The sequence below is a fragment of the Sorex araneus genome, chromosome 3 (genome assembly GCF_027595985.1).
Source record: "Sorex araneus isolate mSorAra2 chromosome 3, mSorAra2.pri, whole genome shotgun sequence".
Taxonomy (NCBI): Eukaryota; Metazoa; Chordata; class Mammalia; order Eulipotyphla; family Soricidae; genus Sorex; species Sorex araneus.
The window spans coordinates 125,114,962-125,140,645 of NC_073304.1; the positions used below are offsets into that span (position 1 = coordinate 125,114,962).

At 48.9% G+C, this 25,684-nt stretch overlaps 2 protein-coding genes across 2 annotated transcripts; both read right to left on the bottom strand.

Moving 5' to 3' along the window:
* Window positions 1–1,299: 1,299 nt before the first annotated feature.
* TMEM230 (transmembrane protein 230) lies at window positions 1,300–15,990 on the bottom strand. Its single transcript, XM_004610941.2, has 4 exons — window positions 15,788–15,990; window positions 12,122–12,242; window positions 10,103–10,225; window positions 1,300–2,330 (listed from the first exon to the last, which is right to left on the bottom strand). The coding sequence occupies exons 2-4, from the start codon at window positions 12,218–12,220 to the stop codon at window positions 2,190–2,192; spliced, it is 363 nt and encodes a 120-aa protein (XP_004610998.1). The 5' UTR covers window positions 12,221–12,242; window positions 15,788–15,990; the 3' UTR covers window positions 1,300–2,189.
* A 681-nt stretch (window positions 15,991–16,671) lies between these two features.
* PCNA (proliferating cell nuclear antigen) lies at window positions 16,672–24,082 on the bottom strand. Its single transcript, XM_004610985.2, has 6 exons — window positions 23,683–24,082; window positions 22,327–22,424; window positions 22,144–22,211; window positions 20,544–20,738; window positions 17,900–18,023; window positions 16,672–17,811 (listed from the first exon to the last, which is right to left on the bottom strand). Exons 1-6 carry the CDS (start codon window positions 23,901–23,903, stop codon window positions 17,732–17,734), a joined length of 786 nt encoding a protein of 261 aa, XP_004611042.1. The 5' UTR covers window positions 23,904–24,082; the 3' UTR covers window positions 16,672–17,731.
* Between the last annotated feature and the right edge of the window lie 1,602 nt (window positions 24,083–25,684).

Sequence of the window (25,684 nt, forward strand, 5' to 3'; positions counted from 1 at the left end):
GGAAGCCAGGGAGCAAACCCGGGTCGACTGCGTGCAAGGCAAGCGCCTTCTCCGCTGTACTATCCAGCAGCTCCATGCATCTCATGTGTATGATCTCTGCTCTTAGTACCCCACGGCTAGACGTACGAGGCAGGAAACTACTGACAACGCATGCAATGGAATGAAGCCAGGCCCAAGAGATGGCACAGTGATTTCGGCACTAGCCTTATATGTGGCTGGCCCAAACTTTCCCTGTCTTTGCAAATACTTCCCAGAATACACCTGGGGCCGGAGCAATAGTCCAGTTGCCTTGCACACGCCAACCCAGGGTCAATCCCCGGCATCCCACATGGTCTCCCAAGCACCGCCAGGAGTAACCCCAGAGTATCGCTGGGTGTGACCAAAAAAAGCAAAAAAAAAGGGGCTGGAGTGATAGCACAGCGGGTAGGGCGTTTGCCTTGCACGCGGCCGACCCGGGTTCAAATCCCAGCATCCCATATGGTCCCCTCAGCACCGCCAGGGGTGATTCCTGAGTGCATGAGCCAGGAGTGACCCCTGTGCATTGCTGGGTGTGACCCAAAAAGCAAAAAAAAAAAAAAAAAAAAAGGAAACGCAGGCCCCTCCCGCCTTTTGGGCTGCTTCCCTCTCCCAGCTGCCCGCTTCTTCTTATAGTTCCGTTTTTTTGCCCCAAGTTCCTGCCTCCTTGGGAAGGTTCATCTGGGTTCTCAGTCCCAACAGCAACCCTCCACTCCCACCTCCACTCCCGCCAACTGCCTCTGCACTCCAGACCCCTGCTGCCAGAGCAGCTCAGCACCGTTTCTCCAGCGTCCCCGATGTCCCGAGGACTGAACACTTCCCACCTTGAACTCGTCCTCCCCACGAATCTGCTCTGACCCCAGACTTCCGATCTCAGCAGACAGCAGCATTTCCAGGCTCCTGTCACCCACGGCCCAAACCTCAGAGTAAGAAAACAAGACACGCTGGGGCTGAAGTGATAGCACAACGGGTAGGACGCTTGCCTTGCATGCAGCCGACCCGGGTTCAATTCCCAGCATCCCATATGGTCCCCTGAGTACTGCTCGGGGTAATTCCTGAGTGCAGAGTCAGGAGTGACCCAAAAAGCAAAAAAAAAAAAGAAAAAGAAAACAAGACACGCTGACCCTGGTCCAGTCGGGCCCCCGAGCCCCGCCAGGAGTGACCCCTGGGTACAGAGGCAGGAGGAAGCCCTGCGCACTGCCGGGTGTGCCCAACCCCCACCCCCAAATCAATCAAGCTAATCCTGGATACAAGACTCCGGAGTCAACGAAATGCTTTCGCAAATATGTTTAAAGTGAACTCATTTTATTTTAAGCCTAGGATTTGGATTTGACAATTTTAATCTCTCGAACAGAAGTCACTTTGTGAAAGCTAGGAAACAAAATCAAACCAAGTCTCGTCCTGTAGGGAGCCAGGCCACACGCTCCGTAAAATTACATAATACAAGGTGCTAACAAGGTTATAAACTCTAAATAATAACCACTTATCTACATTTTCCTTAGGAAACAGCCAAAGTCCAGTCCTTCACGGCGTGATATACAGACATCTTCATGTACAAAAGGACAGAACACCCTAACCGTATGCTGGCCAACCCACGGGTGACCCGGCTCCGAGCTGGCCAAGGGTTGGTGATGAGAGAAAGTGTTTACATTCTGAAAACTTGCTCTGAGGTTTGGAAAATTCCTGACTGCAGTTAATAAGCTAAAGCAGGCAAAACTAATTACAAGGAAGAGTCACTGGCACTTTGGCTTGGTCACAGTCTCCCACCGGAACACGAAGTCAGAGGCGAGGGAAGGTGCTATGCAGACGTTCCAAAACTACTTGGGAAGAAGAGGGTGGACACACGGCGCCTTCCGTTTGTCACGGGAACACTCTGACAAAGAGGCAGCGCGGCACTCTGGCCCACGGAATGCCCTCCCTCCCCAAGTGCCACTCACCGCGCTAGCCGTCAACACATACGCACACGGAAAAACTTGTCTGGAGCACCTGCCAGGAGCAAAGCGGAACACGTCCTAATTAGCTAAACGTTGCAAGCTCAGTGACTGTCTGTAGGCTGGACCCATAAACCTGGCCTCTCTGTGTGAAACCTCTGCAGGCCGCAGCGTTCCATAGCCGTGGGCCATAGTCCGGCTCAGTGCCTTCGGTAGCTCTTCTCTCCAGCCGCTGGGTGGGTGCTAGTCATCGAAGTCTGGAATGTCATCATAGGAGTATCCCCGGTAGCCCTTGGAGGCGTAGTAGGCAATGCGCAGGTGGTAAAAGCCAGGCAGGAACACCAGGATGCCAATGATCAGGACAGGTATGGCCCGGTCTGCCCCCTGGTGGCCGGACAAAGCAACTGCGTTAGTACTGAATCAGCAGCAACCACAGAAGGCAGGCCAGGCCGGGGTCTGATACACACATCACTACCGTATACTTCGAGGACCATTTCCTTTGGGTAGTATGTTACTGAGGGAAAAGGTTTAGGCCTCATTTCCGCCTGAGTATAAAAGGCAGAATACCTGGAGTCAGAGAGATAGTCCAGTGGGGAGGGTGCTAGCCTTGCATGTGGACAAACCAGATTCGGTCTCTAGTATTCCACGTGGTCCACCAAACTCTGCCAGGAGTGATCTCTGAGCTCAGAGCCAGGAGGAAGCCCTGAGCACTGCTCTGTGTGTGTGTGTGTGTGTGTGTGTGTGTGTGTGTGTGTGTGTAGTGGGGGTGTCCCAAATAAAAGGTAGAAAATCCCATATGACCCCGCAATACCACTTCTGGGAATGTATTTCTACTGTGCAAAAAAGCACAGCAGAAACAACATCTGCACCTGTATGTTCACTGCAGCTCTGTTCACTATAGCCAGAATCTGGAAACAACCCGAGTGCGGAAGAATAGATGACTAGTTAAAGAAACTTTGGTACATCTACACAATGGAATACTACGCAGCTGTTAGGAGAGATGATAGCCATGAAATCTGCTTCTAAGTGGATGGACATAGAGAATATTCTAAATGAAATGAGTCAGAAAAAGGATCAGACATAGGACTGCACTCATTTGTGGAATTTAAAATAATACAGTAAGACTGATATCCAAGGACTGTAGACACAAGGGCCAAGAATACTGCTCCATAGTTGGAAGCCTGTCTCATGAGCTGGGGGAGAAGGTAGCTGGAACAGAGAAGGGATCACTAAGAAAAATGATGGCTAGAGGAATCGTTCGGGATGGGAGATGCATGCTGAAAGCAGATAAAGGGCCAAACATGATAACATCAGTATCTGTATTGCAAACCATAATGCCCCAAGAAAGAGAGAAAGGAGGAAATTGTCTGCCATGGATGCGGAGGGAAGGTTGGAAAGGGGGGGCATACTGAAGACATTGGTGGTGGGGAATGCACATGGTGGGAGGATGGGTGTTTGATCACTGTATGACTGAAACTCAAACATGAAAGCTTGTAACTGTGTCTCACAGTGATTCAATTAAAAAAAAAAAAAAAGGTAAAGACCCGTAAAATACATATCCAGTCCTATTTAGGGATATTTTGTGGATCTGCACTGAACCTTGATTTTATTTAATAGGCAGTAACAGGAGGGCAGTGTGGCTTAGTGGCTGGGTGCACACACCTCACACCACAAATTAATCAAAACAGATGAGCAGGGTCAGAGAGAATGTATGGGGGGGGAAAGGTGTTTGCCTAGTATGTGCTGACCCTAGTTCAATCCACATTGCTGAATATGGTTGCCCGAGCACAGAGCCAGGAGTAAGTATCAAGCACTGCTAAGTGTGCCTCCTTCCGCCATCCCCCAAAAGACAAACAACTGACCAAAAGTTCCACATATATTCATTTATTTGTAGTTTGGGGGTCACACCTGGCCATACTTGGCAGTGCTCAGGAGGCCAGGGTACAGTACCAGGGATCATTCCCAGGTCTCCTGCATACAAAGTGTGTGTGTTACCTGTGGTCCTTTATGTAGACTTTAATCCTAATAGCTCACTGGAACAGTTCACTGCAACGGGCGAACCACAATTTTATTTATTTATCTCACCTCAGACAGTTGGATACATCTGTTATCTCTTACCTTTTGTAACTTTTAGAACACCACAATGACTTTCTGTATTTTTCTTAGCCTTTCAGATATAAACTGCTAGGAGTATAATTCACAGATCAAAGAAGAATAGTGTATAGACTCTTCGCTAGGAAGTCTTCAACTTTTTGTTTTTTAGGGGGCCACACCCAGTGATGCTCAGAGATCACTGCTGGGAGAGCTCGGGGGGGCCATCTGGGGTGATGGGGATCGAACCTGGGTCACCTGAGTGCAAGGCAAGTGCCTTACTTGCTGTACTGTTTAGGAAGCACCGTGAGGGCGGGAGTTTTGTTTACCCTTGAATGTCCAGCTGTGCCTGACAAGTAACTGAGGTTCGAAACACCACTGACAAAGCAAGGGGAAGCAGACATAAAAGATGAGACTGCATTAACTCAAGAAACTTCTACGCCACAAAGGAAATAAAGACAAATGAAAAAACAGTCCACAGACTGAGAGAAATTATTGCCCACCACTTATCAGATAGCACTGCAGCACTGTCATCCTGTTGCTCATCGATTTGCTCAAACGGGCACCAATAATGCCTCCATTGTAAGACTTGTTGTTACTGTTTTGGGCATCTCCAATACGCCATGGGTAGCTTGCCAGGCCCTGCCATGTGGGCGGGCTACTCTTGGTAGCTTGCTGGGCTCTCCGAGGGGGATGGAGGAATTGAAACCGGGTCGGCCGCATGCAAAGCAAATACCCTACCCACTGTGCAAGGGGTTAATAATATCCAAGATATGTAAGACACTGGTATAACTTGACAAGAAAATAAAAATTAAAAAAATGAAGAGAAGCGATGAACAGACACTTCCTCAACAAGGAATACAAATAGCCAAAAGGCACATGAAAAAATCCTACACATTACTAATCATCAGGGAGATGCAAATCAAAATGAGATTCTATCCCATGCCACAGAGACTGGCACACATCAAAAGAACAAAAGCAACCCATTTTGGAGTGGATACAGGGACAAAGGGGACTCTCACCCATTGCCGGTGGGACTGTTGACTGGACATTTCCTTTTTGGAAAACAATATGGATATGTCTAAAACTACTATGACTGAGCTTCCGGTTGAGCCAGTAGCCCCACTTCTTAGAATATACCCCAAGGGCCCAAAGACAAAATGGAGAGAAGACATCTTCACCCCTGTTGCCTGCAGCACTGGCCACAGCAGCCTGAATTTGCAAACAACCCAAGTGCCTGGGAATAGGTGATGGATAAAGAAACTGCGGTATGTAAGCACAATGGAAAATTACTCATCCATAAAGATAAAATCAAGCAATTTTCTGCTACATGGATAGATCTGGCATGTATTTTGCGGGGTGTAGTTAGGAGAGAGGCTGACAAGGCATGATCTCTCTCATGTGCAGCTATGAAGAAATATAATAGTGAAGTAACAAATGCTCAAGGACGACAGAAACAAAGACCACGAGAACGCGTCTCTAGTAGGGGAACGCGGCACTTGCGTTCCCTACTAGGTAGGCGGGTGCAGGAAGCCCGGGGGACTGAACAGGAGGGGACAATGGCCCCTACCAGTAACAGCCCTGTAAGCCCACAGAGCAGAAACTCATGGAAACAAACACGTCTTGTAGAGGCAGGATGGTGGAGGGAAACGGGAGGAGGGTGGGGGGCACTGGTGGAGGGGCGTGGTCACTGGTGAGGAGATAGGAGTCGAGACATTCCACGTCTGAAAGCCAGTCAGGAGTAACTCTCATTTCATGGTGACTGAGGGAGTAAGTGCGCAACGAGCGGATCTGCTTTGATGGAACTGCTCTTCTGCCCTGTGTGTGTTTTTTTTTCCTTTTTGGGTCACACCCAGCAATGCACAGGAGTTACTCCTGGCTCTCCTCTCAGGGATTACTCCTGGCAGTGCTCAGGGGACCATATGGGATGCTGGGAATCGAACCCGGGTCGGCGGCGTGCAAGGCAAACACCCTACGCGCTGTGCTATCGCTCCAGCCCCTCTTCTGCCCTGTTTTATTTTTTTGCTTTGGGGCTACCATTCCCACTGAGGAGCAGGGGGCGGGATGGGATCTCCAGCACTCCCAGCACGCACTCCAGCCTCGGGAGGGTCTTTATTTGCGTATGGGGGTGGGGGGCCCAGCGGTGCAAGGCAAGAGCCCCACCAGTTACTGTTATGGTTTCTTTAGGTCTGGTTTGCGCCTGCTCGCTGGGGGCTACTCCTAGATTTCTGTCAGTGCTCTGGCCAGGGGTCACTTGCTTCCAGCAGAACTTGGGGGACCATGCAGTGGCAAGGATCAAGCCCAGGCCTCCCACACGCAGAGCCTGCATTTGGCCCTGCCTGTAGCTCTCTCGCCACTATGCCCTCCCTCGACCCCCCACCCCAGTTAATCTTTTACTGGGCTTTTGGGCCACACCCCACAGCATGCAGGGGTTACTCCTGGCTCTGCTCCAGGCACCATATTCAGTGCCTGGAGATCAAACCAGGTCAGCCACTGCAAGCTAAGGACCTTACCTCTATCTATCTAGCCCCCAGTTTTTTGTTTATTTGTTTTGGAGCCACAGCCGGCAGTGCTCAGGGGTTACTCCTGGCTCTGCACTCGGGAATTTCTCCTGGCGGGCTCAGGGGACAATATGGGGTACCGGGGATCGGAGCCTGGTGGGCCGCGTGCACGACAAGAGTCCTACCTGTTGTACTATCACTCCAGTCCCCAGTTAATTTTAATATCTATAAAAATTAGGTACCTGTTACGTGTACCCTAACGTAATGCAACAGCAATGGTTCTGAAAGAGAACCCTGGCTTTACCTGGAAACTTGTCAGAAATACAAAATTCTCGGGGCTGGAGCGATAGCACAGCGGGTAGAGCGTTTGCCTTGCACGCGGCCGACCCAGGTTCGAATCCCAGCATCCTATATGGTCCCCTGAGCACCGCCAGGGGTGATTCCTGAGTGCATGAGCCAGGAGTGACCCCTGTGCATCTGCCAGGTGTGACCCAAAAAGCAAAAAAAAAGAAATACAAATTTCTCACACCCTACCTCAGACCCACAGAACTTCTGTATTATTCTCTTTTCAGAACTGGAATCCATGGCAAGTGGGGTGAAGGGAGCTGTGTATAAACAAGCTGGCCGGGTGATTCTGACTGACAATGAATGTCTGAGAGCTAACAAAGTGTTCCTATGAAATAAAATAACCTCCCTGGGGACCAAAGAGAGTTCAGTGGGTAAAGCATTCCTCTTACAACCTGCCACAACGACTTCCCAGCATCACATATGGTCCCCAGGAAGCGCTAGGGCTAGCCTAAAGCCACCCACAAAAAAAAGAAAATAATTCTTCCTACAACAGAACTAAATAAAATTCAAATCTAAGCAAGTCTCCAAACCTAACATCTTGGCCGGAGCAGACAGCACAGTGGGCAAGGCGTCTGACTTGCTGCAGCGAACCTGGGTTCGACCTCCAGCTTCCCATATGGTCCCCCAAGCACCACCAGGAGCAATCTCTGAGTGCAGAGCTGGGAGTAACCCCTGAGGACTGCCGAGGGAAAAAGGAGTCTAACATCTTGCAAGAAATATGAGGAACAGAAAAACAAAAATAACATTAAGACAACACCTGTAGATGGATGTGAAAATGATTGAAATGGGGGCTGGAGTGGCAGTACCGTAGGTCGGGCATTTTGTCTTGCATCTGTCAGACCAGGAGGTTGAGCCCTGATACCTCAACTGGTCCCCTGAGCCTACAAGAAGTAATTACTGAGTGTAGAGCCAGGAGTAATGGCTGAGTACTGCCAGGTATGACCCAAAACCAAAACAAAGCAAAAAAAGTATACTGAAGAGGTGAAGAGGCACATTAAGAATCACCAGTGAGGTGGTGGAAAATGGCCACTGGTGGACACAAAAGTTTGTAAGTCTGTAACTGTAGCTCACGGTAATTCACTAATAATAATAATAATAATAATAATAATAAAATTCACCAGTGAGGGGCTGGAGCAATAGCACAGCAGGTAGGGCATTTGCCTTGCACGTGGCCGACTCGGGGTTCGATCCCCAGCATCCTATTTGGTCCTCCGAGCACCGCCAGGGGTGATTCCTCAGCGGAGAGCCAGGAGTAACCCCTGTGCATCGCCAGGTGTGACCAAAAAATAAATAAATAAATCACCAGTGAAATGTAACTATAGTATCTGCCTTAATACACAGAAAAAGAAGTCGAAGGGACAGATGAAAACAAGACACCTGTAACTACTGATGCTGGTCGTGAACACGTAGAGTTCATTATTTGTCTGCTTGTTTTGTTCGGAATGTCCACATCAATCTGGGGCAGGGAGTATAAGCTGGTCTCATAAACCACGTGCACTCAATGATAATGAAAGTAAAGGGAGTGGGAGTTCGGCAGGCAGGGTGCTTGCTTTGCACGTGGCCAACCCCAGCGATCTGAGTTTGATCCTCAGCATCCCATTATAAGCCCCCGAGACCACCAGGAGTGATCCCTGAACATCGGGACAGGAATAAGCCCTGAGCACTGCTGCGTGTGGCCCCAAAGTCAGAAGAATAACGTAAAATAAACCACAAGAGGAAAGATCTGATTGCGTATGGATTTTTTGTGCGTGTGTGAGATACATAGCTACAAAGTTGCTCGTGACTGAGTTTCAGACACTGAATGCTATTTCCCAGGTGGCTGCGTGTGGCCCTGGGTTGTGTCCGAGTGACCTGCTCCTGCCACTCTACCCCTGCCTCTATGGCAAACACTTTTTCTTCTTTTCTCTCCATTTTTCGTAGGCACTGTGGTTTGCAGTGCTGCACTACATATGGATCTTAACTCACATCTCAATTTATTTTTTTTGGTAGTGTCAGGGATCAAGTCCAGGGTTAAACCTGGCTGTGCTCAGGATTTACTCTTTGCTCTGTGCTTTCTTTATCACCCTTGGTGGGCCTTGGGGGCGGACTATAAGAAGTGCCAGGGAACTGAACCCATTGGCTGCATGCAGGGCAAGCTGTACCAACTCTCTGGCCCTTCTCTCAATTTATTTCCTTTTGGGCCACAGACAGCTGTGCCCCAGGCTGAGTCCTGGCTCTGCATTCAAAGACACTCCTGGTGGGGCTTGGGGAACCACATAGGACGCCGGGGATGGAAGCCAGGTGGGCTGCGTGCAAGGCAAGCGCCCTGCCCAGCGTGCTCTCGGTTATACCAGCATCAACAGCTCCTGACAGTGTTTACTCCGGCACAGAGAGAGCGCACAGCACCAATGGGGACCTGATGCTGCTGCTCACGCCCAGTCGGTGGCACGGAGAGTGACGAGCAGCCACAGGGCAGGTCACTCGGACACAACCCAGGGCCACACGCAGCCACCTGGGACAGTGCAACGCAGCCCAACCACTCTGCGTTCCTTCTGCACAACTGCGTGATCCTAAGCGCCGACTGGTGTGTGCAGACGAGCAGATGTGAACAGCGGCCAGGAGTAGCTCAGCACTACCGGGACGAGGAGGGAAGAAACGCTGCGCCCGGTGCCGGCTGCGGATGCGGCTCAGAGGGCGAGCGTTTGTCTGCGTGAGCGCGGCCCTGGGTACAGGACTCTGTTTTCTTGGTGTGGTTTGGGGTTTTGGGGTTTGTTTGGGGTTTTTTTTGGCCCAGGGGTGCTCCAAGCTTACTCCTGGCTCTGCACTCAGGGATTACTCCTGGCAATACTCAGGGGACCAGATGCGGTGCCAGGAACTGAACCTGAGCCAGCCGTGCGCAGGGCCAGCGCCCTACCTGGGCCCTGGTTCAGAATTCCGATCCAGGCCCAGCGTGGATGTTCTAATCTATGACGAGGAGAAACGCCAGTGTCTGGTGGGGGCGGGGGGGAGAACACGGACAAATGTCTGCTACCAGCCACATCTGCCATGTAGAAACTGTGGGAAAAGCCCCATGCTGCTCAGAGGAAGAGACACAGCTTGTGACCTGAGACTATAAAAGCCAGTCCTCTCCTATCTGCTGGATGCCACTGGGCTGGGGGGTTCGTAACAAAACAGCAAACCCCCAGGCACCTCTGAGAGAGTAGGTGCAGGTTCCTGCACGGCCAGCCGTCAGCTTACCCCTTTGCTGATGTAGCCGGCGAGCAAGAGGGAGCCGATGATGATGAGAAAGGCGCCGATCAGAAACAGCACTGTCGCCAGGGCGATGGCCTTGTACGGGATCTTCGGAGGACTTTTCTTAAACTGGAAGAGAAGTCAATAAGCAGAAGTCAAGGAAGTATTACGGAGAGACCTGGGCTCCTACACTTCGAAGCACAGGATGATGAGAACTGAGCTGGGTCCTTTGAGGTCTTGAATTGTATTCTCTTGGGGCTGGAGCGATAGCACAGCGGGTAGAGCGTTTGCCTTGCACACAGCCGAGCTGGGTTCGATTCCCAGCATCCCCAATGGTCCCCTGAGCACTGCCAGGGGTAATTCCTGAGTGCAGAGCCAGGAGTCACCCCTGTACATCGCCAGGTGTGACCCCCCAGAAAAAAAGAAAAAAGAATTCCATCCTCGTGCCTAGGACAGCTCTGGCCGGGGAAGAAAGGGACAGGCAGCAGCTGCAGCTCAGTTCATGCCAGAACCTCCATGCCCAGGGGTCCTGGCAGGAGTGTCATCTTTTTAGTTGTGTGCTCCCATCGTTTACCAATGTGGCTCAGAGGCAGAGCACGTGACTCACAGGTGTCAGCCTCTGGGTTCACTGTCCAACACAGGGGAAACGGGGTAGGGGGCAAAAGGCACCTCAGTGGGCTGCTCACAACGCATCGCATGCAGGAGGCTCAGACTGGATCGCTGGTACCATATGGGTCCAGGCCCACCAGGAGGAGCATCTAATCACTGCTAAGTGTGGCCCCCAAACAAAGCAAACAAAAAAAAAATTACTTCCTTCCAAAAACAGTATCAGGTCAGATAGTATAGGGTTAAGGTACATGCTTGCCGGCATGCCTTTAATCTGGCTTGAGCTAAGTACTAAATCAGGTCCCCCAAGCACCACCAAGGTCACTCCTGAGCAGAGCCAGGAACAGCTCCTGAACACTGCCCCTTCCAACCAAACCACACAACCCCCAGCCCCCAGCACACCCCCCTCAGCAATTTCCTAATTCTGGGCTGGAGCTATGGTACAGAGAGTAAGGTGCCTGCCTGGCAGTGGCTCCCACAGGGTCCCCCGAGCTGCCAGGAGTGACCCCAAGGGCAGAGCCTGGAGTATACCCTAAGCACCACGAGGTGTGGCCCCCAAACAAACAAACAAACAAAAAAAACAAACCAATTTCCTAATGTCTGTTTCAATGCTGTAGCTGACCTTACTAGCTGGAAGGTTCCCTAATGTAGTTTTTATTTGTTTCAGCCACATCCTTGGCATATCCCTAATGTGTCTGGCAGGGGAGGAACGGAGGGGCCACAACAAAATGATATCCTTCAGGAGTAGATCCAAAGAGTAAAGACTAATCGATCTGTTTATACTTAAAAGGTTGGGTTCCTTCCTACTTCCATCCGGAGAATTGAATTCCAGGCAAAACGAGATGCTAAGCCATTTAGGTCCAACATAATACTCTGTTCTACTTACTGTTTGCCACAATGAATACCTTTAATAAATGAAATCTTATGGTATCAGGCAAGAAGGAGAAGTTCCAGAATCAACTACCTTTAACTGCTCATTTCTCCCCTAAAAGATGAACCGGATTTAGGACCGGAGAGATGAAACAGTGGGTAGGGAGTTTGTCTTGCACAGGGTCAACCCGGGTTTGCTCCCCAGCACCCCATATGGTTCCAAGTGCAGAGCCAGGAACACGCCCTGAGCACTCCACCCCCTCCAAAACTGGTTTTGACTAACGTGTAAACGAACAGATATACCGTTCTATTTAAAGAAACAAAATTGGATTATTTTCCAGGTAAATTCAATAAAATGTGAAACTTCTGGGCCCTGGAGTCACTCAAAATGCTCTCTCAAGGCTCAGCTCAGGGCTAACAGGATTTCGCCGTTTGCCCTAATCCCTGGAACGATTAGCGAAGTCTCCACCTGAAATGATTTCCTGCTAACGCAAGAGAACACAAGGCTCTCCCCTCCCCGCCAGTCTCCTGAGCCACCTGGGCTCTTACCTGCAGGTCGATATAGCCATCATCCGAGCTGGCGAGCCTCGAGTACTTCACTTTACTACTGGGGATCCCAGTAGCCAGGTTGGTACGAGACGGCATCATAACACGCTGACACACCTACAGTCTGAAAACACACGAAACAAATGTTTGCAAGCGACAAGTGTGTTACAACCAAAGATGTCTGCTGTGGGCGGCAAGTGTCCTGCCAGCAAGTCTCCTGCTCGAAGAACCTGCTACATCTGAGAGACAGGAAAATCCTCACTATATACTTTCTTCGGTTTGTCCCGTTCAGGACGTTTGCAAGCAATCAGATGTGGTATTTTTCTTTGCTTTGACCTGGGGTCAAACCCAGGACCTCAAGCATACCAGGCAAGTGCCCTACCACAGAAACACCTCCCAGGCCCAGACCTCATATTTTTCTTGCTACCAATGTTTCACCAGCTCCAAATTCTTCCAAGGAATAGGTGGGAAGAGGTGATTTGAATCCAGGTCTGCTCTTGACACCAGCGTTGTTGACATCATTTCTAGCCTTTCTGCTGCAGTGCTGCCTAATGCAGGAGGTGCCAGGGTTGGAATTCTGGGCCCAGGGAGAGAGCATGCGCCCCAGCCTGAAAAGTCCTCTTCATCCTTCTGACTACCAAGGACCTATAAAGCTTCAAGTTGTAAACTTGGTTTCACTGTATCAGTGTCATGCCATTGATCATCGATTTTCTCAGGCGCCAGTAACGTCTCCATTCATCCTAGCCCTGAGATTTTAGCAGCCTCTCTTTACTCGTTCTTCCCAGCAGTGCTGCATTGGAGGCTCTTTCAGGGTCAGGGGAATGAGACCCATCATTGTTATTGTATTTGGCATATCAAATATGCCACAGGGAGCTTGCCAGGCTCTACTGTGCAGGTGGGATGCTCTCGGTACCTTGCCAGGTTCTCTGAGAAGGGGAACTAGGCTATAAGATGCAGCCGCGCGCTTCCGGGAGCGTTGTTTTATAGTCTCTGGATCTTGGTCGTGGATGGGATTACACGGCACCAGGGGCAGTTTGTGGCAGAATCTCCTACCCCCGCACATGGCTGTCTTCACCGGGATGCCTTGGAGCATGGCGGGTTGAGTTTCCCTCCCCATCCCGAGTGAAGTTCCAGCAGCCGAAGACCTCCGGAACCTAGCTACAGCCATGCTCAAGGCCCCCTCCACACGTTCGGATGAACCTCACGCATGAAGGTACCGGCAGAGGAACCCAGGTGTGCGGGACCCGGGGCTGAGGTCTCCAAGCCCGCTCAGATCGGGATGGGGTCTCGTCCACCCAGACCCCCCACTTTCCAGTAGCTTGGCAGCCACACCCTAAGACTATGTTTAAAAAAGTAAATCAAATCATTTCTCGTTTCCCATGGGGGGGACACGCCACTTGGTTTAACTGTCTATAATTACTACAGCTTGGTTTATGTCTGGGCCACACCCAGCGATGTGCCAGGCTCACTGTGCACTCTCTGCTCAGGGATCACTCCTGGCGGTGCTGGGGACCAGACTGGGGTCACCCTTGAGCAATAGTACAGAGGGTACAGCATTTACTCTGACCACGCGGCCGACCTGGGTTTGGTCCCTGACACTCCATGTGGCTGGAAGAGCCCACCAGGGGTAATTCCTGAGTGCTGAGCCAGGAGTAACCTCTGAGCACTGCTGGGTGTAACTCAAAAAACAAAACAACCCCCCCCCCCCAAACCAAAATGGGGTCAGCTCCATGCAAGGGAAACACTTTAACCCCTGTGCTATGCAGCACTAAAATTATTTTTTGATTGACTATATGGCATTTGCCTTTACACAGTTAATCCCAGTTTGATTCCCCATACTACATATGGTTCCCTGAACACTGCCAGCAGTGATCCCTGAGAAATGCCAGGTGTGGCCTAAAAGAGAAAAAATAAAAGCATTTTCTACATGTTCCTATAGTCACATGAAAAAATTCTGTCTTGGGGCCAAAGCAAGAGCGGGCATGGTGTTCGCCTTACGAGCGGCTGACCTGAGTCTGATTCCTGATATTTTCTGTGGTCCCCTGAGCACCATCAGGAGTAAGTCCTGAGAGCTGAGTCGGGAGCAACTCCCGAGCTGTGGCCACAAAACAAAAACAAAACAGAAAAGTAAAGTAAAACATGTTTCTCTTAAAGTAGTTTTTGTTCAAAATATTCAGTATTTTGTTCAAAAGATTCAAAGTTGACTTTGATGATGGTATCATGGCTATTTCGTCACTAGTCAGTAGGCAAGATGAAACAGTTTTGGGCTAGAGCAATAATCCAGTGGGTTTGACTGCTGGCACCCCATACAGTCCCCAAGGCTACCAGGGGCCTGAGCGCATAGACAGGAGTCAGCCCTGAGCACAGAACCTCCCAACACCCCCCCAGAATAAAGATTAAAAACATTTAAATCGAGGGGCTAGAGTGGTAGCACAGCCGGCAGGGCGTTTGCCTTGCATGTGGCCGACCCGGGTTCGATTCCCAGCATCCCATATGGTCCCCTGAGCACCGCCAGGGGTAATTCCTGAGCTAGTGCAGAGCCAGGAGTGACCCCTGTGCATCGCCGGGTGTGACCCAAAAAGCAAAAAAAAACAAAAACAAAAACATTTAAATCGAAGGAAACTTGCAATCTGTACATTTATTTATTATTTTTTTTAGTTTTTGAGCCACACCTGGCAGCACTAAAGACTTAATCCTGCTCTGAGCTCAGGGATCACTCCTGGTGGGCTTGAGGCACCCCTGGGGTACCAGGGATTGAACCTGCGTTGCCGTGTGCAAGGCGAGCACCTTACTAACTGTATTATTAGTTTGGTGCTTGTCTAACATGTCTTTAAAAAAAGTAAAATTTATCTCATGGTGATTCTTTAAAAGGAAAAAATAAAAAGGGTAAATTAAATGTTTCGGTAACAGTAAGGTGAACCAAAAAAAATCTAAGGACTGGCCTTCCTTTGGAGCACAGCATGCAAACAGCCATTTCGACTGTACTAATACAGCAATGACCTGGTGCTGGTTAGGCGCCAGGCACTGTTGTAAGAGCTTTACACAAATGTAATCCCAAGAGTAAAGAGCGGCTTTAAGAAGCCTGCAGTGAATCTAGAATAACTAGCATTAGGAAGGAACTGGAGCCAAGTGCTCCTGTTTTTAGTAGTCACTGATGCAGAAAGCAAGTACAGCGGGGGAAAAAACAATCAAGAATAAGCTTACCTAAAACAAACAAACAAACAAACAAAAACAAAACCTCACATACCAGCTTAAAAAAACCTCAACCATCAGGTGAAGTGTTTCAATCCCGATCACATGACCACCTCAACTCTCAATTTAAAGTTCAAAGTGCCAATAAATAGTGGCTCTGAGAGTAATGGGTCATCTCTGATGAGACCGGTCTTTTAGAAAGTGGTTTGTTTTTTTTAAGTTTACGTACCCTGCTACCAACTAACTTTCCACACACCCGCATCAAAATACCAAAACTCGCCGGGCGAGAGGGGACGTGAAGCGGCAACGCTTACGCGTGGCAGGGAGGGAGGACTCGCGCGGGGAGGGAGTTGCTCCTGGCCGCGCCCCCGCCCCCGCCCCAGCCCCCGCGGCTTCCCGCCGCGCAGCCACGAGCCCCTCGCGCCCGCATGGGGCCACGGCGCCCCCGCCCCGCGCGCACCGGCCGCGCACCCCTACCTGCTCGCGGGTCTCTCTGCAGACCTGGCCGGGGAGCTCGAGAGGCGACGCGCCTGCAGCCCGGAAGCCGAGCCGGGGGCCGGACTGCCGCCAGCCGCGCCCCAGGCGGGGCCCGGAGCGGGTGCTGCGCTTCCGGCCGGCCGCCCGCAGGCCTCCGCCGCGCTCCGCTAACCGCCGCCCCCCCCGGAACCGCGGGGCCGGATGGCGGGCGGCGCGCCGGAAGTGCGTCACCGAGCGCGCCCCGCCCCCACGCCGCGCGTCGGCTGTCTTTGCGGAGGTCCCTGTGATGGCAGCGTGTTCCGGCTGTGCAGCAGACGGAGCTCGCTGCAGCTGGCGCGGTGGGCAGGTGTCCTCGGCGTCTACCAAGCTGGATTTCCAACCGGCTGCGTCTTCCTATCTCGGACCCAGCCCTGGGGCTCAAACTTTAAGTCAGGCCTTTTACTTTCACACTAGGCCATGCTCAGGGCTTGCTCCTGGCTCGAGTCAGTCATTACTCCAGGTGATGCTCGGGGTGTGGGATTCCGCGGGTCGAACCCCAGTGGCTCGCATCCAAGTCTAATGCTCTGCCCGCTGTACTATCCACTCCAGCCCCAAGCCAGGGCTTTTTTTCATGGGGAGTTAACTGAGGTCACACCTGAGGATGCTCAGGGGTTACTTCTGGCTCAGGACTCAAGAACCACGCCTGGTGGTGCACTGGAGATCTTATGGGATGCCGCAGACCAGACCCTGGTCCGCTGTACTATCGCTCCAGCCACAAGTCAGGCCTTTTAAACGCGAGGCCCTCCAGCAGTCCCCCTGCCTCTGCCATCAGTCTTTCTGGTGCTTTACCTCAGTAAAAGTCGACCCCCCAACACACACAAACACACGGGACACCTGGCCATAAGTGGAGTTTTAAAAAGTCAGGCTTTATTTAGGTATAATTTACATAAAGTACAAGTGGATTTTGACAAAGGCAACAACCTTGTAAAGTTTTACGCAGCCAGTTTCTTTCCTCATCCTCGGATACACAGCAGCCAAGACTGGAACCCTGGATTTCCACTACCTACAAGGCGGTCCAGATGACTCCACAAACTGCTGGGTGGCCAGAAGTAGTCTCTGAGCAAGGCAGGGTGTGACCTTGTTACCTGGAACTAAGGCCCTTCACAACTGCCGGGCTCCATTGTCTTTGATTCCATCGATTATGGCTTCAACCATCAACCTTGGTTCAGAGACAAACTTCAAAGCACCCGCTGATGCTGGGGATTATTTTGTCCAAAGGCACTGCTTGGGCCCTATAATCTAATAAAACCTGCTCCAAGTCCCCCAAAGAGCTACTAAAAAACTGCTAATCTTACAAAGCATACAGAACATTCAATACATCACATAGTGGAAAAAAGTGTTAATTTTAGCTAATGACAAAAGAATGAAATATATAGTATTGTACTCCAGCTCCTTGGCTCCTTGTTGGAATAGCAAAGTAGTTGTCCGAGTGTGTAGTAGGTAGCTCTGAACTCCAAGAAATAGCTCATCACTTACAGTATTTGTAATTTTTGTTATAGTTAATGTATTTTTATCAGGCCACCCTTGACTGAAAAAAAAGAAAGGTAGCTCTGAATTTTCTAGAATACTGCAACAGTCACTGTCCAAATGAAGGCACTGTTACTTGAAAATTGAACTTTTATTTAAACTGAAAATAATTCTTAAAACTACTTGAGCATCAGAAACACTCTGTATAGCAATCTGTGTAAGGCAAGAAGTATTTCTATGTTAACAAGACCAGATCTAACTTTGGACTTTATTCTTCAAATTGTGGAGGATGAAGAGAAAAATAAGATTATGTACAGAAAATATCTACATATATAGCTAAGGGTAAAAATTTGGTGACAAAAGAGACTTAAGTAGATGCTGGCATCTCAGAAGCTGTTCTCAAAGAGCTCAGTTTCATTTTGTGAATCTTAAGAATGTTTAAGACCTTTCTTCATCCTCAATCTTGGGAGCCAAATAGTATTTCAAATGTCCCATGTCAGCGATCTTATATTCTACAACTGGGGGGAAAAAAACACAAGAGTCAATGACCAAGAAGTAGCACATATATTACTTATGAACTATGAGTCAACTGATTGATTATCTTACCCAGGGGAACATCTGCGGACATGCTGAGTGTTACTGTAGAAGAGAGCGGAGTGGCTTTTGTAAAGAAGTTCAGGTATCTCAGTGCAAAAGTTAGCTGGACTGGCTCATTCATGTCTATAGTAACCTAGGGAGAAGATTGATGATATTGCAAAACCATCAGCTTTACCTGTTAGTTTATAACATACATTAAAAAGCAAACAAAGCAAAACCCCTTTATTGGCTTAGTTCAATAGTGCTATGAAGACATAAAGCAAAAGAATCAAATACTGGGGGCTGGAGTGATAGTACAACAGGAAGGGCATTTTCCTTGCATGAGGCAGACCCGAGTTCAACCCCTGGCATCCCCTATGGTCCCCTGAGCACTGCCATGAGTAATTCCTGAGTGCAGAGCCAGGAGTAACCCCTGTGCATCACCGGATGTGACTCAAAAAGCCAAAAGAATCAAATATTGGGACTAGAGCGCTAACTCAAAGGGCTGAGTATATGCTTTGCATGCCAGAGGCCTGGGTCTGATTGCCAGCACTACAGCCCCCTTCGTATCCCTGGGCAATAACCAACAAAGCACGAGGCTGGAAGTAGCCCCAAACCCAAAATTTGAAAAAAAGAAAAAAAGGAAAAAAAAACCACAAGTATTTACTGTTTCTACCATATCTCAAGAAACCTAAAATGGTAAGAAGCTTATTTATGGAAATATTTCTAACAAACCAGCTAATAAATGAAGGGCCAGGGAGATAGCTGGGAGGTGGGGGCTCACATCATGTGGTAATTTTTTCACCCCACAAAACACTGTAAACAATCAAGCCTCTAGAGCACAGAAACCTGATCATAGCAAATATGGTGTAAAGAAACATGCTCACATAGTACAATTGGCATCTTAGAAATTTAGATTCCAGGAAACTTTGACAAATGATCCAGTTTCTCCAATACATAGTTATAGAAAGAGGAAGAGTTAAACTGGAAAATTGAGCAGGACAATGAATAGGCATATTAAGCAACTGCAATGCATAAACCTTTTAAAAATCTGAATTGGGACAAGGAAGACAGTACAGAGGATAAGGTGCTTGCTTGCATGTGGCTAATTCTGGTACCTATGCATATGGCCCTGTAAGAAAAGTCAAGAAGCCAGGTGGTCAAAATCATCACCTGCTCCCCCCCAAAAAACCCCTAATGATTTGATTCCAATTGTTCTGACACAACCAAGGAAACAGAAACACACACACACAAAATATCTTTTAGTGTCAGCTAATTTTTGATACATAAAAAAAATTTCTATACGAATTAATATTAGGTTGGAGTGCTTTGCACCCAAAGCCCTGGCACCACAGGGTTCCTGAAGTCCTGACTCTGTGGTAACTTCAGGTGTCATCCAAAACAGAAACAAAAACAACAAAGTCATTACGGTTTGGGGATGTGGCTGAGAAGGTTGGAACAGATGCACAAGGCGGCCCAGTGTTGGATCAACTGCACATCATGACCCAGCATGGCCTAGAGTAATCAGTCAGGAGGTTCTTGAATTTATGAGAAACCAAACTGTCCTTCTGAAAAACTCCCCTTTTTAAGCAAATAAAGTGTTCCCCAAATGCACTGAAACAAATATCTCATCCCGCTTAGCTTGCCCCAATCAGAAATAAAGGCTGGCAGGAGAGGCACTTAAGAACAGTTAAAAGCACGTCCCATGGTCCTCTGAGTCCCACCAAGGAGTCTCACCTGAGTACGAGCAAGGAGTAAGCCCCGAGCACACCAAGCTCAACTCCAAAAGCCAGTAAAAAACAAAAACATGCTTGATAAAGAAAATCTTTATCAAGATTTATCAAGGTGGGCCAGAGAGATAGTACAGTGGTGCCCGGGCCCAGCAGGAGTGATTCCTGAATCCAGAGCCAGGAGTTACTCCTGAGCACTGCTGGGTGTAGCCCCCAAACAAAACAAAACACACAAAGAAAACCTTAAAAATATTTAACAAATAGTGTTCTTTCCAGTTCTGTCCCTTAAATGCGTGTTCTCTAAAGGACCTCTTGGGTCTACCCATAGTAAGGCAATACAAAGATTACACAAGAACTCCTAACAGCTAAATTTTTACCCCTAATTAAGTGCCATTGTTGTTGAGCACTATTGTCCTATGCTCATTATTTAATAAAAGCAGTTAAGTACTACCAGAAGGTCAAAGGTTAGGCTTGCTCAGTACCCTAAACCCATTATACTGTGGTTTATAAAGCAGTGAATTTGCATTTCAATTTCACAAAAGCCACAAGTTAAACAAATCACTCAGATTTCAACAGCACCTTTAGCATTCAAATTACATAGAATGACAATTGTCTTTACCCTCTCCCCAACTTTAATTTTGGCAATCACCTTGCCTGAATGTTTGTAGCTGTCCTAATTCATGTTAAAAAAAAAAAAAAAAGATGATTTTGGGGGGTACAGGGGCCTTTGAAAGAAAGATGGTTTGAGTCCTCACAAAAGGGGTAGTCCTGAGGCTGCAGGAGCCTCATCCGTCCATCCGGGAGAAGGTGGTTAAGAGGAAGCAGCCTCCACTACCAAATCTGCCCTCCTTCAGGAGCACAGCCCAAACAGACCAATACAAACTAATGGTAAGCTCTACTACAGATCTTTCCAAAGTATTTCCCCAGAACTTGAAACTACTTACAGCTTCCTCCTCTTTATCAACATTACTTGTCTGTGACAACTTAATATTTCCATTTCCAAGCTCTCCACTTGCAGAAAATTTCACTCCATCTTTTGCACAAGAAATTACCACAGCATCTCCAATGTGACTGAGATCTCGGCATATGCGTGCAAACTCTCCAGAAGGCATTTTTACCACACAACTGTACTCTTGTTCCTATAAAACAAAGTGAAAGGGAAAAGACAAAGTGTTAATTATTGGAAATTAAATATTTGGTACCCTCACTCTCCAAAGAATCACTATGTACATAAGATCTCAGAATTTAAAGTGTTCTGACTACTTTGAGGCATCACACATTGTCATTTAATATACCTCAAATCATTAAAAATAAATTCAGGATGGGGGCTGGAGCAATAGCACAGCAGGTAGGGCGTTTGCCTTGCATGCCGCCAACCCGGGTTTGATTCCCAGCATCCCATATGGTCCCCTGAGCACAGCCAGGGGTAATTCCTGAGTGCAGAGCCAGGAATAACCCCTGTGCATAGCCAGGTGTCACCCAAAAAGGAAAAAAAAAAAAAAACTCAGGAGCTGAAGAGACGTAAGGCAAAGTGGATAGGGTCTTTGCCTTGTATTGTGCTGACCCAGGTTCAATCCTGGCACCCCACTTAGTCCCTCCAAGGGTGTGATCCGTAAGTGCAGAGCAAGGAGGAAACCCTGAGCACCACTGGGTATGCCCCCCCCCCAAAAAAAACACCACAAGAATAAAACCACTAAAAACAAATTCAGATCACCCTAGTTTCTTCCCGAGTACCATCAGGAGCAGATGCCAGCATGTTTTGTGCCCTCTCATGCAGTTATAAAACAAGTATTAAGGACAGAGTGATAGCACAGTCAGTAGGGTGTTTGCCTTGCATGTGGTCAACCTGGGTTCAATCCCTGACACCCCATGTGGTCCCCTGAGCACCACCAGGAGTAATTCCTGAGTGCAGAGCCAGAAGTAACCCGAGCATCACCAGTATGATCCAAAAAGTAAAAAACAAAACCAAAAAACCCAAATATTTTATGAAAACAATTATGTTAAGAAAATTAGAGCTTAACCCTTGACACTATACACTATAGAAGGCAGCAAAACCCCAGTCCTTACCTTAATCACCACCTAGAGCTAAATCAAGAGAACATTAGGGTAATTTTGTACAGAGCTATCAATATACCAAACCATTTCAAACTCTTAACACCGCTGCTAAAGTTGAACCTCAAATTTCTGCCAACACAGCTTTAAAATACAAATGATACGTTCTAGAATTTTAAGAAGATGCAATGTGATTTTTTTGAAAAAAAAAAAAAAAAAAACACAAAAGAACTTGTTTTTGGGCCACACCCAGTGATGCTCAGGGGTCATTCCTGGCTTTGCACTCTGAAGTCACTCCTGGTGGTGTCTTGAATTCAACCAGTGATCCATCTTAGAATATGTAGCTTAATGAAATTCCAGACATACCAGCATCAACGATTAAAACCACAATGGAACTGACTTCAAGTGAACAGAACAAAATCTGTTTTGAAGGATTTAAACTTCATATATAGCAATCATGATCATAGAGTACAATCAGAAACTGATACTCACTGGAATTCCAAGCTGTTCAACATCTAAATCCATTAACTTCATTTCATAATCTGAAACTTTCTCTTGATCTACAAAAGAATGCAAATGAAAAGCTTATAACTTTACAAGCATCACAAATACCTCACAGTTTTGAGAAATACTGATACTGAATTTTCTTGAGCATCACTCAGAAGAACGACTTACTTGGAGCTTCAAACACGAGGGCCAAAGTGTCCGCATTATCTTCAGCTCTCAGTGTAATGATATCTTCATTGCCAGCACATTTCAGTATTTTGGACATACTAGAACAGAGAAGGCAGAGGGCTTAAAAAAGACACCTTCTCAAGATGATCTCTTATTTAAAACAAACAAAAAACCACACATAAGGCTTCCTGATTAATTGCAGAAAGGTATGTAAACCGGTTCAAATGTAGAATCCTATCACGCAGTTATTTACACTTAAAAGCCTACCCTGAAAGAAAAAAGCAAATCAAAGACTAACCCTGGATGAACAAATAGGCTGTGGGATTGACAACAAAAATTAAGACGATCTAGGGCCAGAGCCATAGTACAATGGGTAAGGTTTTTGCCTTGCACATGGCCGATCTGGGTTTGATCCCCAGCATCAGATATGGGCCCCCAGCACCGCCAGGAGTTAATTCCTGAGTGCAGAGGCAGGAATAACTCTTGTAACATATTTTACAAGCTTAAAAAAAAAAAAAACCTTAAAACACGTTAGCCGTAGTAACAGGTGTCTGTCAGTATTCAACACACTCTCCTGGATAATAAACTCTCAAATCCAGAACTTTAAAAGGTCCTTCAAGGTAACTTCGTGGGCCGGATAGTCAATATGGGGGTGGGGGGGGTGAAGGTTTAGCCTTGCACGCACATGGTCTGGGTTCTATTATCGGAACCACACAAGACCCCCTGAACACAAGCAGCAGGAATGATCCCTCAGCAACAGCGGATGCAACTGACCCCAGCAACTTCGTAATAAGAAAAAAGGCAGAAATACTCTACTTTCCCTGGGTAGGGTGATAGGGCAATCAGGATCAGAGCTGCGTTTAAGGGCACCGTGGTTTTTCTGACTGGGTGGGGGATGGGGATGTGTTTCCAAGCGGTACTGAGGCCCCCTCCGTGCAACTTCTGGCCAGACGGGGGAGAGGACCCGGAGGCGCAGAGGATGCCCCGGGGCGTCCACTCGGGGTGCCCCCAGGGATATAACAGTCGGTCGCCTACACTGCGCCTGAACCCCCGAGCCATCGGCTCCTAATGACCAGGGTCCTGCAAGTTTCGCGGGTACCGCAGGAAAGCGCGTCATTTTCCCGCCACCATCCGCTTTGTGACTTTGGCGCGGAAGGGGCAGGTTCGCGCCCGCAGCCAGCGCGCGCTTTGCGAACCGCGCGCTCCGCTGGACCCGCCCCCGCCGCGGCCCAGACCAATGAGACGACGCGGAGGGCGTCCTGCAACCAATGAGAGCCCATCTCGCAGGAGCTCCCGCCAAGAGTCCGTCGTGGGGGGGCGGGCTGCGGCCCAGCTTCCCGCGGCCCCGTGGCTCACCTGGTGAGGTTCACGCCCATGGCCAAGTTGCGGTCGCAACGGTACGTGTCGAAGCCCTCGGAGCGCAGAGTCATCTGCACCAGGGAGACGTGGGACGAATCCATGCTCTGCAGGTTCACGCCACTCGAGCTGATGTCCCAGCAGGCCTCGTTGATGAGATCTTTGAGGGCCTCCAAAACCTTCTTCAGGATGGAGCCCTGGACCAGGCGCGCCTCGAACATGGTGGCGGAGTCGCGGGAATTCAGCTGTAGGTGGGCGGGAGGAGTGTGGCCGGCTTAAGCCTTGCGAGCCGAGGGCGAGGGCGGAGGACGCAGCAACGGTCCCGCCGGGGTGGAGGCGGAGGAACCCGGCCGGCGAGGTCCGCAACCGTTTAATACAGCCGCGTTTCTGAGCGCGCGCGCGCCGCCTCGCGGCTCTTATGCCGACGTCACCACGCCGCCCCGCCCCCCCGCCTGGGACGGAGCGGCCCCGGGGCCAATCGCGTGCCTGCTCCGCGCGGAGCCCGCCCCGCAACTGGACAGCCCGCGGAGCGGGGGCGGGACCAAGGCCTGGAGGGCGGAGTAGCGTCTGTGTGGACTCCCCGCCCTTTTGTCCTCTTCCGGAATCTGGAATCTGGGCATGCCTGGGCATCCTTGAGCACCATCTCAAGCAGCCCCCAACGCCCGCCAGACTCCTATAAGCAGTCAGTCATACAACTTTCTAAGCTGCTTTTTCTCCTGCACGAACCACATTTTCAAAAGACCAGAAGTTTATTCGGTAAACATTTCTGCAATGAGCTTACAAACCAAGTTTAGGCTACCTACATCCTTTTCTCTTGGTACCTCTTAAGAAAGATCAATTTGCCGATGTTGTGCGTTGTGCTTTGTTTCTTGTCTTTTGTCTTGGGCTTGTAAGTTTAGCCACATGCAGGCTCCCAGCTATGCCCAGAGCCCAAGAGATTCTGGCAATCAAACCCAGACCTATTCCAGCCCTTTGAGCTATCTCCCTGGCAATCTACCAATTTCTTGTAATTAGAAACACCTTTAGCAGTAGGTGGCTTTTTTTTTTTTTTCTTTTTGGGTCACACCCAGCGATGCTCAGGGGTTATTCTTGTCTCTGCACTCAGGAATTACCTCTGGCAGTCCTCAGGGGACCATATGAGATGCTGGGAATCGAACCCTGGTGGGCCACATGCAAGGCAAATGCCCTATCCGCCGTGCTATGGCTCCAGCCCCAGTAGGTAGCTTTTGAGACCAGTTTCTTCAAAGCAGTATCGTTGGGTTGGATAGCATTCATACAAAAACTGTACGAAAATTTTGATGTTACTGAATTCTAAAATATTGCACTTTGTAGCTTGCTCTTCAAGCCCATCTTCTCTCTTGAACAGGTATCTTGCTTATCTCTAAGGATCGTTTTTGCTTCTTTTCCCACTCTAGAGAAGCTGATTTTTCCCTCTTGTACACATACTTCCTCTCTCCCCTCACATCTAAGTTTTATTCAATAAAACTGTCCTCTCTCTCACTCTCTCTCACAATCACACACACACACACACACACACGGCAATTTATACTGCAGCCAATAGTATGAACAAAGTCACTTCACCTTACTTTCCTAACTACAGATATTAACAATAACTTGTTTAGTGGGGAGGTCGGGGGGCCACATCCAGTGATGATCAGGGGTTACTCCTGGCTCTGCGTTCAGAATCACTCCCAGTGGTGCTCGGGAAGATGTGGGATGCCCAGGAGTGAACCCGGGTCGGCCATGTGTGGGGCAGGTGCCCTATCCACTATGCTGTTTTAAAAACCTGCTCATTTGTGTTGATTTCCGTTTACATAAAAAAAAAAGTTTGCATATTTAAAAACCAGCTGGAAGCTTTGATACAGGTCTTGACCATTTCTGGTCTTTTTTCCCTCTTGATTGAACGTACTTTATATGGGAAGGAAGAGAGAGCTAAAGCACATGGTTTGTGTGGAGGCCAGGTTGATCCCTGATCACCACTGGTGTGGGCCCACAACCAGAA